This window comes from Humulus lupulus, chromosome 7 (genome assembly GCF_963169125.1).
Source record: "Humulus lupulus chromosome 7, drHumLupu1.1, whole genome shotgun sequence".
NCBI lineage: Eukaryota > Viridiplantae > Streptophyta > Magnoliopsida > Rosales > Cannabaceae > Humulus > Humulus lupulus.
Genome location: NC_084799.1, coordinates 5201103 through 5217016, shown reverse-complemented (window position 1 = coordinate 5217016; position 15914 = coordinate 5201103). Strand labels below are relative to the sequence as shown.

The 15914-nt window shown below is 34.7% G+C and overlaps 2 protein-coding genes and 1 long non-coding RNA gene across 3 annotated transcripts; 2 read left to right on the top strand and 1 right to left on the bottom strand.

Moving 5' to 3' along the window:
* The first annotated feature begins 2822 nt into the window (after positions 1-2822).
* On the top strand, positions 2823-6636 carry LOC133790425 (sulfite reductase [ferredoxin], chloroplastic). Its single transcript, XM_062228057.1, has 8 exons — positions 2823-3154; positions 3569-4351; positions 4431-4727; positions 4909-5106; positions 5418-5552; positions 5653-5769; positions 5885-6043; positions 6182-6636. The coding sequence occupies exons 1-8, from the start codon at positions 2984-2986 to the stop codon at positions 6386-6388; spliced, it is 2067 nt and encodes a 688-aa protein (XP_062084041.1). The 5' UTR covers positions 2823-2983; the 3' UTR covers positions 6389-6636.
* A 570-nt stretch (positions 6637-7206) lies between these two features.
* Positions 7207-7780, bottom strand: LOC133790426 (photosystem II 5 kDa protein, chloroplastic). The gene has a single exon (XM_062228058.1). The coding sequence runs from the start codon at positions 7672-7674 to the stop codon at positions 7333-7335; it is 342 nt and encodes a 113-aa protein (XP_062084042.1). The 5' UTR covers positions 7675-7780; the 3' UTR covers positions 7207-7332.
* Positions 7781-10358: 2578 nt separating this feature from the next.
* On the top strand, positions 10359-12286 carry LOC133789379 (uncharacterized). Its single transcript, XR_009873547.1, has 3 exons — positions 10359-10655; positions 11272-11333; positions 12053-12286. It is a non-coding gene; the product is annotated as an uncharacterized LOC133789379 (long non-coding RNA).
* The last annotated feature ends 3628 nt before the right edge of the window (positions 12287-15914 follow it).

Here is a 15914-nt window from a genome sequence, read left to right as displayed (position 1 = left end):
ATGATAGAATAGATCACATGAAGGATGAGAATGTCAGCCTCATCACCATCTTTTCTTTTATGAACAAAATTATTTAACCTTTCAGTATCATCAATTTGTCTTTGTATAATATTCCATTTATGATCTTTGATTTCTCTTCTTATTTTTTATTTTTATGGTGACCTATTTTCTCACATATGTACTAATTTTAGCAGTATTATTTACTTGGTTTCAAATAAAAAGAAATGGCTGACCCAAAAACTTGTTGAAAACATTTTCCTTTAAGTAATCTTTAGAAAAAGATAAATGTTCCCTTATTTGATCAACTGTTTATATCACTCAGAAAAAGTACAAAAGAATATGTAATTATCAACTGTTAAGAAATTCATAGATATGGAAAGCTGTGAATGGACACTGAATTCTTTGCCTAACTCTAGAAAAGAAACTGGTCAATAGCTAGGATATTTAGCATAAATAGTTGTGTTTTTCTCTGTTGGTAATCTATTTCTTAAGAAGAAAAATTTAACAACCAAGTCTTTGATTTTAAAAACAATAGCAATTAAATTCACATTGTTAATTTTTTTTTTATATGTATCATACATATATTTTTTTTAAAATTATGGTAAGGATTAAATTGTAATTACATTTAAAACTCAAATACGTCTTACCAAAAAAAATTATTTTTTTAAGAATTAAACTACCAAACAACACATGAGGGTATTTATACTAAAAAAAACTTGACATGTATGAACAAAATTATTCTTGGAATAACTTTTTTAGTGAACTTTTCAACAAACAAATGCTTGACTCTCATTTAAAGATGCTTTGCCCACTAATAATATTAAAAATTAAAACAATATTATTTAATTATAAAAATAAAATAAAGTGTAGATTTAGAAGCCACTCCACTCTCTCTCTCTCACCCTGCCACTGCTTCTACTTAAGTTATTATACATAGCAAAAGGAGCGTGTTAACAAATCTCTTATATATAATTATTTTTATTATTCCCTTTAAATTTAAGGATAATTCTATGGTACATAATTTTTTGTGTTTTTCAGCTTGTAAATAGTTTTCGACATGAATTTTTTTTAAGCTCGTGTATATTGTAGTTATTTAAAGTATTTTATAAATTTTCAAGAAATTCTGAATAATTTACAATGCCAAAAATTAAGTTCAAACATATTGTTTTCTACGTGTATAAAAAAAATTAGTCATGAGTGCAACAACATATTTGAATACAGTTTTCAGTACTGTAAATTATTCAGAATTTCTTAAAATTTACAGTATGTTCTAAATAACTATAATAAACACGATTATAAAAAAAATCACGTTGAAAATTATTAACGACCTGTAAACACAAAAAGTATACACCAGTGCACACCTTAAAAAAATAAAAAAAAATCTTTTTAAGGTATACATCGTATCCTTTAATTGTATAAGTATAATGTATTTTAGTAGATTCTAAGTGGTATTGGTATAAAGAAAAGTAGAATAAGAAGGACCGTGACAAATAAATTGTAAAATAAAATAAGAAGAGGGGAAGTTTTTCTTTGGCACTTTTAGTTTTATATTTATTTAGTGTACAATCTCCAAGAAATAAATATATTAAAATTGAATTTAATTAGTTAATTAATTAGACTACTAAATATATTGTGATGGTCGAAATAGAGTCCAGGTGCAATGAACTGAGCTACTCAATTTTGCTTTGGCTGCCCCAAATACTTCACGCGCTCCACCCACTCCCCTCTCTACTCTTTATTTTTAAATCATATTTTTTCAAAAGAAAGACCAATGTAATCATTATACACATATATTTACATTACTATATACAATTAATATGACACTGATTTTATAGCCAATTTTATGGATATAATACTCTCACAATATACTTATAATAAATTGAAAAGATGACTATATTTATATAATTCCTCAAAATAGATAACCTTATTATTGTCTAGAATATTATTTTAAAAATAATATTATGCAAGATAATTATACAAAATAAGACTGTTTTGCCAAATATATGTATATATATGATTTTTCTTAAATTAAATAAATTTATTATTATTTTTCAGTCTTTTTTTTTCCTCATCACACATCTTTATATCTCTCTTGAAAATATATAAAATTTTCTTACACTTTTAATTTTTGCCTATTTTTTTAAAAAATATATAAAAAAAAATCTTCATAATTATTACAATTTTTTAATTTAATATCTTTTAAAAAATTTAATTATCAGATTTATTATAAATAGGAAAAATATTATTTTGACTCTTGTATTTTTCTCGAATATGCATTGGCCTCTATGTTTTGTTAAATTACAATTTAGACTCTGTGTTTTATAAAATAGATAAAAATAGTATATTAGACTCAATTTTAGTCAAAATATTTTCAATTATAAGATCAATTCTTGAATCGTTAGTGATACGATGAGTTCAAAAAAATAAAGAAATAGTTGAGAAATTGAGAATAAAAAATTATATTTAAATTTCTTTTAACTAAAATTAAGTATAAAATATAGAGTGTGAATTACCATTTAGTAAATTACATAAACAATCTCGAAAAAATACAGGTATAAATATGAATTATAACAATAAAAATTCCACAAATTCAATAATAAAATAATAATATTAATAGCGCAAGCAATGATGAATGATGGCAGCACTTTCTTGAGCGCGTACACATTGCGCGTGGGAATAATTTCATCTCCCTTATTATAATAACCAAAACTCGCTCGTGTGTCAGGCACATGAGAGCAAATATACCATAGTTTTTTTACAATGAAAAATATATAAATACGATAAAATAAAAAAGCAAACTTTTTATATATTTTTAAAAAAATTATAATTTTGAAGAGCTCTCATCTCATCACCACCATCAATATCATCCATTGCAGATCTTTTCAGCTTCACTCACTTCAGCAAAGTCCTTATTTAGGGTTTTCCAGCTGAGTTTTTGAGAGCTGCAAAAGGAGAAAGCTTTGACAGAAATTCTTGGTGGGTTATGACGACGTCGTTTGGAGCTACGACCACTCCCGTGTTCAATGACCCCAAGGGTCAGATTGGGAGCTTTCAGGGTCTCAAGTCCGCTAACTCCTTCGCTTTGAGCTTTCCGACTAGACCGGTTCATGTGTTTTCGGGTTCGAACCGTACGCTTATCAGAGCCGTTTCTACGGTTCGTTTTGATCTCTTTCTCTTTTCTCTTCTTCTGGGTTTGTTTATTTATTGCTCTGTTTTTATGCCAAGAGGTCAAGCAAAGTTTTTTATGTCGTTTGTCTTCTTTTCTAGGTTCGAAAGAGCCCATGTTATGTTTGTTTATCAAGAATCCCAATTTTTTTCTTTTTTTCCATTTCTATAATTTTTTTGTTTGGATGGTTATGTAATGTAGATTTGTTAAACTAGTTTGTTTTGCTAATATATCTATGTAAGTCTATGGAATGGTGAGAGACTGTAGTTTGTTTTAAGGGATTTTGGGAGCTGAAAGGTGTAGAAAGTGAAGAAGGGTCATCAAATGTTGATGATTTTTCTGTAATGAATTCGTTTTAGTGAGAAAAGCTTGTGATTATTGATACTTTTTTTTTCCATGCAGCCGGCAAAGCCAGAGACTGTAACCGAGCCTAAGCGTAGTAAAGTTGAAATATTCAAAGAACAAAGTAATTTCATAAGGTACCCTCTTAACGAGGAGATATTAACAGATGCCCCAAATATCAACGAGGCTGCTACACAATTGATCAAGTTCCATGGAAGCTATCAACAGTATAATAGAGATGAACGTGGCCAAAAGTCTTACTCATTTATGCTTCGTACGAAGAACCCTTGTGGGAAAGTTCCTAACCAACTTTACTTGACCATGGATGATCTTGCTGATCAGTTTGGAATTGGGACACTAAGATTAACAACCAGACAGACATTTCAGCTACATGGGGTTCTAAAGAAGGACCTCAAGACAGTAATGAGTAGCATTATTAAAAACATGGGCTCAACTCTGGGTGCCTGTGGTGATCTCAATAGGAATGTACTTGCTCCAGCTGCCCCACTAGTTAGAAAAGATTATCTCTTTGCACAACAAACAGCGGATAACATCGCAGCCCTGTTAACTCCTCAGTCTGGTTTTTACTATGATGTGTGGGTGGATGGTGAGCAATTCATGACGGTAGAACCTCCTGAAGTAACAAAGGCTCGCAATGATAATTCTCATGGAACAAATTTCCCTGATTCACCTGAACCTATCTATGGAACACAGTTCTTGCCCAGGAAATTCAAAATTGCAGTTACTGTGCCAACAGATAACTCTGTGGATCTTCTGACAAATGACATTGGTGTTGTTGTTGTCACTGATGATAAGGGGGAGCCACAAGGTTTCAATTTATATGTAAGATCAACATGTCTTGATTATTGTTTTTGATTTCTCTTGCTTATATGATGTTAGTATCTTATAATTTTTCTCACAGGTTGGTGGTGGTATGGGAAGAACTCACAGGGTGGAAACCACTTTTCCCCAACTGGCAGTACCTTTGGGATATGTCCCAAAAGAGGATATTTTGTATGCAGTGAAAGCTATTGTTGTTACACAGAGAGAAAATGGCAGAAGAGATGATCGTAGATACAGTAGGCTGAAGTATTTAGTAAGCTCTTGGGGGATTGAGAAGTTTAGAAGTGTTGTTGAGCAATATTATGGAAGGAAATTTGAGCCTAACCGTGAATTACCTGAGTGGGAATTTAAAAGCTACTTAGGATGGCATGATCAGGTTTGTTTAATTGATCTTGACATGAAGTTTACGATTTCTCATCAGGAGTTCTATGTTTGAAATACTAATTCCCCCGTGCTTTGTATACAATACAGTTGTTAATCTGTCATAGTTATTATTCTCACACTTTCTCTCTAGTTGACTCTGTTACCTCACCATTTGTCTTATGATATGTTTGCAGGGAGATGGCAATCTATTTTGTGGACTCCATGTTGATAGTGGTCGTGTAGCAGGGAAGATGAAGAAGGCACTGAGGGAGGTCATTGAAAAATATGGTTTGAGCGTGCGGCTAACACCAAATCAGAACATCATCTTGTGTGATATCCGAAAATCATGGAGGCGTCCCATCACTACAATACTTGCCCAAGCTGGTCTGCTGGTAAATTTCTCTTTTTTCACTCTTTTAGTTTTTTTTCCCTCTCAATTAACTAAGTAGAGTAATGCATTTGACTAGATGTGCTATCTATGAGTCTACACAACTGACTGCTGAGTGATGAAACTTAAACCACAGAACAATAGCCAACACTTCTGTCGTTGGTTCATTTGTGAATCTATAAATTCTCGTCCGAAATTTTGGAGTGTCATACTTGATTGTGCTATATGTTTTAATCACGGGAAAAAATATATTTTATACCAATGCTTATTTTGGATCAAGGTCACGTAATATAAATTACTTTTGGTTGTGTCCAGCATCCTAGATATGTAGATCCCCTTAATGTAACTGCAATGGCCTGCCCTGCAATGCCACTTTGCCCATTGGCAATAACTGAAGCAGAGCGAGGAATCCCTGACATCCTTAAGCGGGTTCGAGCAGTTTTTGAGAAGGTATTGCTACAATCTTCCAGTAATTCAACAAAAAAAGAAAAGGAACGAATCAAATCTCAATAATAATGTGCAAATAACATGTACTGTCATGATATTTCAGGTTGGTCTGAGGTACAGTGAGTCCGTGGTCATAAGGATAACTGGTTGTCCTAATGGTTGCGCCAGACCATATATGGCAGAACTTGGATTGGTTGGGGATGGTCCCAATAGCTACCAGGTATTTTGAGCACAATTTCTCAAAGATGTTAGGCTTTTTTAATAGGAAGAAATATTATGAAACCACTGGATAGACATACAATAATATCATTCTTACGTCTTTTAACTAAATATAGTTGTGGCTTGGAGGAACACCCAATCAAACCTCACTTGCAAGAACCTTCATGAACAAGGTTAAGATTCACGACCTTGAAAAAGTTTTGGAACCATTGTTTTATCACTGGAAACGCAAACGCCATTCTAAAGAGTCATTTGGAGCCTTTACAAATCGCTTGGTGAGTGGTAACATTATTAATCTGCAAGCTGTTTGTTTCTACTTATATTTGTGATCTTGAAGGAAGAAATTGACTTTGGAAGTCAACAATTGGCAATGCTTAGTGATGTGGGCTTTTGCTTGTTTTTTTGCTCTTCAGGGATTTGAAAAACTTCAAGAATTGGTTGACAAATGGGAAGGTCCAGTGGTGGCTTCATCACGCCATAACCTGAAGCTTTTTGCAGACAAGGAGACATACGAAGCCATAGATAAACTGGCGAAAGTGCAGGATAAGAGCGCGCATCAGTTAGCTATAGAAGTCATTCGCGATTTTGTTGCTTCCCAGTCAAATGGGAAAAGTGAATGAGTTCTTTGCATTTATGTTCTTGCTTAGCAAAACACAGCCGAGGCAAACTAGGAATAATAGCTGTTATATGTCTCTTTTTAAGTTGTTATCCTTCAGTAACAGCTGGAAGGGATATACTCTCTGGATTAGGTATTATCTTGTATTGAGATTGCATTTTCAAGTCTTCGTTGGCCAGGATTTGTAAAATAACGTGGGTCTTGTTTTTTTGTATCCCTTTGTAAGAGTAATGAATGTGATCCTTCCTCATCTGTGATTTTTGTAATAAGATCAGTTTTGTCCACATTTCCATTACTAAAAAGTGTTATAAGAGGCATATGTGTTATTATGCAAAAGCTGTTCAAGATATTGGACCATTGATTCCACAGGAAATCTTATCTAGAATTTGCAAGAACTCAGATTATCGAGGGTGTCCAACCTATAAAGTTTGCCTAGACTTGAGTTATGACCATATATATTTACAGTTTACATTATTGTTGAGAGGGTAGTTGCTCTTCCTTGGAAGTATGGATTTTTGAGTGTTCTTTCGTTACCAGTACAATGTTGAACCAAATATGTCACTGCCTAGACTTATGACCTATATATACACTATTGTTTTGAAGATCTTATAACATTCTATTGGTAAGAGGGTAGTTGCTCTTCCTTGCATATAAGGCTCTAAAAGGGTAGTTGCTGTGTACTCAGTAACAGCAAGAAACAGTTTAAGATCTAACACCCCCCTAAGGATTAATCACTGTATTCCAATAAAAAACATAACTTTACCTCACAAAAAGCTAATAGGGATGATTAGATAAGGAATAAAAGAGGAAGAAGCAGCCAGATAGAAGAACTGGATTGTTCAAATAAAAAGGATATGAGAGCAATACAAATTTTACAATTATACAGCACCACCACCACCAATCAACATTTTAACAAGTGGATCAAGAAAAACAACTAGTGCTACTTCCTCACTTGCGGCAGATACGAGCTGTTGGCATTGTGACACAAACAGGAGCATACTTCTTCTTGGCTTCTGGGGTTCCCCTTGGTGGCTCATCAGCCATGGCAACCTTGGCAATGGAGCAGACAGCCGCCGCTGCCACGGCCATCATCAAGTCTCTCCTCCCACTGCTGCTCTCTTCCTTGTTCTTCTTCATTTGCAAGCTCACCTTCTCACCCTCTGAGGCTGCTGCTGCTGAGGCCTTGGCAGCCACCATGACACCCCGGCGGCTTGTTGTTGTGGTGGGCTTGGCCATGGTCATGGCTGAGCCACTTGCGAATGAGGAGGCTGTCATAACCATAGAAGCCATATCTCAACTCAATCTCTCTACTCTGTTTTCTATTCTTATCTTTTTTATGTTTTGTCTCTTGAGTAGTTTTGCATGCACTAGTGAATATGTCAATTGTTGGTGCTAAGTATAAAAGTGTTGAATGACATTAACATGTGCTCCTCATAATAACATAATCCTTTTCCTTATCTCCAAGGATTTTACAACTAATGGATTTTTGCCACGTGTTTGTTTATCCAAATGAGAGACACTTGGCTCTTTCTATGGATGGTTTTGTGGAGGATATGGAAATAATGAATTTCTTTACTCTTTCATTCTCAGCCTCAGAATTTTTTGTCACAAGTATAAGCTCGAATTAAACCTCACTACATCAGTTTAGTCTTAGAGTAAATCTAGTAAGTATTACCTCTGCAAATGTTTAATGGTTTAACCATATTTTTGAAACACCAAGCATAATTAACTTTGTCAAATTTTGAAAATACCATATTGCATGGAGATAATTTTGTATATTATTCTTCTCAATCTAATGTATTTAGGTAGAAATATTGGCCACTTTTTTGGGTTTTTATCTTTTACATCTAATTAATAAAAAAAAATGTAAAATCTCCCTAATTTTATTATTATTATGTTATAATTCATTATTCAATATGAACTCAAAGTTTATCGTTCAATTCGTACAATTTAAATTCAAAACTTATCATTTGTCCCGAGTTTTTTTCTAAAATTATTTTCGTTAAATGACATACAACAACTATTCGACTATAGTGCCATGTCACTCAGAAAAATTTCTTACTATACAATATTTTATATCAATATGCACAATATCCTCAACCCTACTTATTTGTTTTAATTTCTCATCTCTTCTCTTCTCTCACACTACATATAAATAAAAATTCCCATAATAAAAATACATGAGCAAAATGAACTTTATTAAATTTATTTTTTCAAGAAGTTAATAATTTTAAAGAAAAAATATATAATTTTTGTTTTACTCTTTTACATAATAAATTTTTTCATAAAAAAAAATTTACTTGTAGAAAATAATTAATAGAGAATTTATTTTGTTTATATATTTTTACATTTGATTTTTTTTCTCTTCACCTTATAATATATACAATATACATTTAAGTTTTTATATTTTAAAATATTTAAAAAAAAAATAAGATGTTAATATTTAAATTTATTTGTTTAATATATGAAAGAAAATAACCTTTTGAAAATTTTACGTGTTTTAAAAATAAAAATATACAATTTTATACAATGGGTAATATTATAATTTTATAATTAATTCTCCATCCATCCTTTCAATTCTCCTTCTCATACCAAATAAATGATTGCTACTCTCCTTCCTTCCCATCTTCTTCTCCATCTTTCATTCTCCCCATCCTTCTTAAGGGGTATTTGTGATGAAAATATGTAAGTTTTTCAAATTGTAGCTTAAATACATTTTTTTTTGCATCTAAAATACCTTCCATCACAGGTAGCTATAGATACCTCACAATTAACTGTCATGTGAGTGCATACGTGGTAGCACATAATTGTTTTACATCATTTAATTTTTTATATTTTATTTAAAAATTTTCAAAAAATACAAAAAATAATTATGATAATATTGAGAAGATTTTTTAAAGCTAAATAAAGTATAAGAAATGTGTCTAGTACCCAGAAATAATGGATATAGAGAGTTTTATAGTGGTTCAGCCCCAAAAAGATGACCTACATCCACTTAGTCACTGTCATTGATTTTGCAAGCCATGGATTACATTTGTATTTAATTTTTAGCTATTTGACTCCATTGAAGATGGAGATAACTCTCTCTGTGAAAAAGTTGTCGCTCCCCTTTTCCTCTCCCCTCTCCTATTATTTATATTGAAGAGTTGAGATTACATTTTAGTGTGGACTTAAGTTATTAGGCTTGGCCCAATAATTATACAAAGTTACAATTGACTAGGCTCTAGGCATGATCTGGGCTAATGGGTAGTGATACTAAAAAAATGGGCATAACAATTGCCCCCCAAGTCATTCTTCATGTTTGCATAAGGTTGACTTATCGTGTGAACTCTATTCAGGTTTCTCTTCACGAAGACTAGACCTTTAGGCCTTGGACGTATCATTACTTGACTTCGTCTGTAGCACCCACATTATTTTGATATAATATAGCCAATAATCACATGATTGCATTGCATTACATATCATACAATGTGTATAATTTGAACATATGCATATTCTTATAAGTGTTTTCATGTATAAGTATAAAAGTTGTGTATATAATGTCTATGTGTATGTTCAATATTATTAACCTTGTGGCGTTTGAGTTATCTTTTATGGGTGTTTGATGTGCTCAAGATATAAGAAATGATGAAATATATGAACAAGGCATGAAATCAAGTGAGAAAAGTGAGTTATAGAAAGCAAAAGATGTTAAGCGGTGAAAAATAGTACAATGTCGATTACTAGTATTTCAGTGTAAAATTGAGTATTAGTGGAATTTACCACATATAAATGAGGTATGATTAAGGTCTCATTGATGAAGTAAAAGTGGATTTAGAACCATTAGATCAAGTCTTGATGGGAAGTATACATAATCAGTGGTGTTGACGCAAAGTCAAAACGAGCTTAGCATAAGTGCGCTACGCTGAATCGGGTAAGCATAACTATTGGGTATAAACTCATATGGACCTAAGGTTTGGTGTGAGTGTTTCACACATAAGGATAATAGGCCTAGCAGATGATTAAGTCAAAATTATTGAAGTGATAAGGTTTTCATAAGTCAAAAAGTGAAATGATAAGGTGAAATGTGTCAAATTTTGATACATTAAGGCCAAATCATTGAAAATAAAGGATTGTCATCAACCTTATCACTTTCCACGACCAAAGACTCTAAAAAATAGAGAGAAAAGAAAACCAAAAACATTTATTGGCTGGCTTGAAGAGATTCTAAGGAGATCCAAGTTAAATCAAATCCAAAGAAGTGGATTAAGCTTAGTTTTGGCCTTTTTATGGTAAGTTCTTGTACTTGGAAGTTAAACTATATTTTTTTAATTTTGCTGAGAGCTTATCTATGGTGTTTTATTTTTTTTTAAAAATATTTCTTGGTGGTTTCCAAGTGGTTTGAGGTTTAGAAAAGCTAGAAGAGATTGTTTTCGCTGAAAAGTTGCTCGGTAAGTGAAATTTTGTGTTTTATGAGGTTTTTGTGGTTCTTGGAGTACAAACTGATTTATGGTTATTTGATTGAGTTTATAAGAGGGTAGATATGTTTATAAATGTTTGAATAGATGTGGATACTCATTTAATTTGGGTGATGATCTTGGAAATTAGAATTTTATCAAAATCGATATATGATAACTTTGTAATGAATTCTGTTGGTATTTGGGATATGTGGTTATGGTAGGTTATTTGATATTGATTACTGATTGATTTTGATATTTGAGGATAGCTAAAATTAAGGGGAAACTCTGTCAAAATTTCTCAAAGTGTCTAAGATAAATCTAACGCTTGATCTAAGTGGTTTAAGGTAATTTAGGCATGATTTGGATATGATGTTTTATGGATATTTTTTAAATGATAGTTCAATGCCTTACTGCCATCATTATGATGTGAGATTCATGCCATTATCAGGATAAGCACATCAACACCTAAGACACCACTTGTTACACGGTGAAATATCTTTTGGACAGAAGGTAAGTAAAGTATTCAATTGCAACACAAAAATTACATATTATGTTAAAGTATGCATTATATGAATATGTTGTGAGTAAGTGGTATTAACATATATTGACACTTCATCATAAATTTGTATGCATGACATAATAGTGATGTGGTGAATTATTATATGATATAAGACCATGCATGATATTATGATGATTAATTATATGATGCTTTTGCAAGTTTTGTGCAACCTAAAGGTAAGTTGTAATAATAAGTTTAAGTTCAGTGCCACTGTTTTGAAAAGGCAAATGAGAATGTAAGTAAGTGTAAATGGAGACCTATAGTTAGGCTCATAGTGGCAACCCAATAATTTGGGATAGGATTTAATGAACCAATTATATTGCTTGCCATGTTCCCGTTTTTATTTCTCCTCCATATGAATTATTGTTATATGTATTGACACCACAATGTGTGGCCGCTTTAACTTTTGAGCCCGACGGGGCAACGATGGAATAAGGTTTTTAATGGGCCCTACTATGGTGATGGCTATCCAGAGGAGAACCCATGAAATTTTATATTATATGTGTAACAAGCCCTGCAGGCATTTTCCTAATCAAACAGTGTGCACAATATTAAGAGGCCCAAAATTTAAAAAGAAGTTGTGTATGTCCATTGACATTGGATAATCATTAGCATTGCATGCATTACTTTGCTTACTGAGCTTTAGGCTCACAATTTTCTTGTGTTGCAGGTAGAGAAAGAAATGAGTGAATGACAAAGGAGAACTAAAGCATGGTCCTGACCCTGATTTGTACATATGAACATATCGACCTTTTGTGAGTTATTTTAGTTTATCAGTGTGTATGTTTGTAATAAAGTGTGAAGTTATGTTTTGAAAACAAATTGGGTTATTTAATACTTATGTATAATATGTTTGAGACACACTTTATGTTTAATGTACATAATGTGAAATAAGTTTTCTTTTTTTTTTTTAAAAAAAAGAAAAAATCTAGATTTTTGCTGAAAGTAATTATGATATAGTTTTAAAACGTAACACCTCATATATGATTTTAACTAATATAAGTGAGGGTGTTATATTGTCGATCTTTTAATAGTGATTTTGGTGCGCATAGCCTCACGAGTTGTCTTGTAAGCCATTCGAGATGCTTCAGACCTGAGCATGGAAAATAATGACAATAAAAAAATCTGAGCTGCTTGTAGACCTTATCCAATTCTTATGCTTGAAGATCCAAGTGACTCAAGGAGACAAATTCTTCTTGCGTGGTTCCTAGGACCTCCAAGAACCAAACAAAATGAATGCTCAAGGTTCTGAGGACCTCTAGGAACCAAGCAAGATGAATGCTCTAGGTTCCGAAGACCTCTAGGAATCGAGCAAGATGAATGCTCCAGGTTCCGAGGTTCTCCAGGAATCGAGCAAGATGAATGCTCAAAGGTTTTGAGGACCTCAAGTGTAATGCCCCAAACTCCAGGGACCGTTACGGTGTGCCTTGTAAATAGTGCTAAACTCGCTAGTAGAGTCATTTGGCCAAAAACGTGTACTAAGTATGATTAGCAATTTAGGGATTAAAAACTTTGGTTAGGATGTAACGTTTCACTAGAACGTTTAATATATACATTGGGATCCCGAAAATATAACTTCAGAGTTTATTACAGAAAATATTTACAACAAGCCGTTCTAAGCGGCAAAACAGGGTTCAACCCTAGTTCCACTTTAAACCTCGGTCGTGGAGGACGAGCAGCTGCATATGTACACATCATCACCTAAGCTCTCCAACTCACGGATGGTCTAGCTTCCTCTTACCTTTACCTGCACCACGTAGCACCCGTGAGCCAAAGCCTAGCAAGAAAACACAATAAAGCATGATATAATATCAACAACGATCATAATAACCATTCAGGGCTATCAGTCCAAGCAAATAGGTGACAATAGCCAAAAGTTACAATAATGAGCATTGCTCCCTCTAGCCATGTGACGATAGGGTCACCAGGGCTTAACTGATAAGTGATTCTTTCATAAGTTTAATCAAGACAGGTGCATGGTGAATGGTCACTAACATAACCTTCCTCCCGACTCTAGAGTCGTGCTATGGACAACGTCCCCTAGCCATGTGACAAACAGTCACCGGGGTCATATACCTTGGCTATAAACATCTCGTCATAGACCAGGCAAGCGCTTATAAGTTCTTCGACCTTAGGGTCTGTAACGCCCCAAACCCCAGGGACCGTTACGGTGTGCCTTGTAAACAGTGCTAAACTCGCTAACCGAGTCATTTGGCCAAAATCGTGAACTAAGTATGATTAGCGGTTTATGGATTAAAACTTTGGTTAAGATGTAACGTTTCACTAGAACGTTTAATTTATACATTGGGATCCCAAAAATAAAGTTTCAGAGTTTATTACAGAAAATATTTACAACAGGCCGTTCTAAGCGGCAAAACAGGGTTCAACCCTAGTTCCACTTTAAACCTCGGCCGTGGCGGACGAGCAGCTGCATATGTACACATCATCACCTAAGCTCTTCAACTCAAGGATGATCCAACTTCCTCTTGCCTTTACCTGCACCACGTAGCACCCGTGAGCCGAAGCCCAGCAAGAAAACACAATATAACATGATATAATATCAACTATAACCATAGTAGCCATTTGAAACCAATGATCCATCCAGATAGGTGACAGTAGCCAAAAGTCACAATAATGAGCATCGCTCCCTCTAGCCACGTGACGATAGGGTCAACATGGCTCAACTGATAAGTGTTCCCTTTATAAGATTGGTTAGGATAGGTGCATGGTGATTAGTCACCAACATAACCTTCCTCACGACTTTAGAGTCGAAACTATGGACAACGTCCCTTAGCCATGTGACAAACAGTCACCGGGGTTCTATACCTTGGCTATAGTCATCTGGTTGTAAACCAGGCAAGCGCTTATAGTTCTCATTGACCTTCCGGTCGGTCTAGCATTAATACCCCATATGAGTCATTCAATGCCGACCTTGATTAGATCCAATCTTTAATCGGCCTGGCGCTCACAACGCACTGCCATTTCTGACCCTTGGGTCGGTAAAACACGACCAGTGCTCAGCCCGTGGTGGACTCAACTAATAAGTCACAGCTTCACAGACGGATCTGACACCATTGTCGATTCTGACTAATAAGTCAGCGCCATACACAGGTAAGCCATGCCACTACACATATATCACATGTCCAGTATCCACAAACAAGGTATTTAGCATGCTTACTAACAGATACCAGTACAATTAGGACTATGCACAACCACAAAGACTCAAGCTTTGAACAATATCATACCCAGTATACAAAGCATGTCCTAATCACATGTTTCTCATGCATCACACTCATCATACTTAACAATCCAACATGCATCAATAGCAGCCATGCATGTCACGTTTAACAGTTAACTAACATGCGTCAAGAATAGCCATGCATGTCATACTCAATAATCAACCATCATGCATCAATGATAGCCATGCATGTCACATATACACATGGTGCAATTTTCTTACCTCCGGTTCGAGTGAGAGTTAGAGTAAGAACGACCCCTGAGAACGATCGATCCTTAATCCTTTAACGGTCACCTAGTCATAACCAAAACAATCTCCAATTAATGAAAATTACCAAAGACATGGTCTTAACCTAAACCCCACTCTCGGGACCTCAAAACACGCCCACACAGTGAGTAGATTCGATCCCGGGCCTTAAAGATTGAAACCCCAAGTCAAAAACCCTTAAAAACACCCGAAACAGGGTTCTGAAGGAACAGGGTAGCGCTACAGCGCTGCCCTTCTAGCGCCCCAGCGCTCAAGGCAGAACCACAAACCGCCCAGCCACCCTACAGGTAGCGCTGTAGCGCCCTATACCGGGCGCTGTAGCGCTACCTTCAGCCAGCCCACTCCCAGTTTTTTCCTCTTCGATTCTACCATTTCTAACCCAATCCAAAAGCTTCCAAACATCAAATTAACTCCCAAATGAACCCAAATACCATCTCCCCATGTCCTAGGGACCACAACCCCAAGAACCCTAGCCAAAACTCCAAACTCCAAACAATTCCCAAGTTTCCAACCCAAAAACCAGTTGAAACTTAGCTTAGAAAACAGAGCAAAACCAAGAGTTCTAGTGGCTAAAAACTCACCTTAATCTCAGCAACACACCCTCTTCAATGATGGAGCACAACCCTGGCTTAGCTAAGCTTGGTTCCTTGGCTCGATTCCTCAAACTGAGCTCGAAAAACCAAAGAGAAAAGAGGAAGAAAATCTATCGGGAGTGAAGGAGGAGAGGCTCTGTTTTTGTTACTCTTCAACAGCCTCAATGGCTGGTATATATCTCTTAAGGTAAAAAGACCTAAATACCCTTAGGTCTAAAATAAAACCTTAATAGCCACCAAGGGCAAAACCGTCCTTTCGCACCTATTTCATTAATCACATTTAACACCCTCTAATTACCGCTATTCTCAATATTCCCAAATACCAATAACTCACATCCCATTACCCTTTAATTCCCGGTAATGCTCTAATCATTAAATTCACCCCGAGACTCACCCCGAGCCCCGAACTTATACCCGTTATGACTAGACCGAAC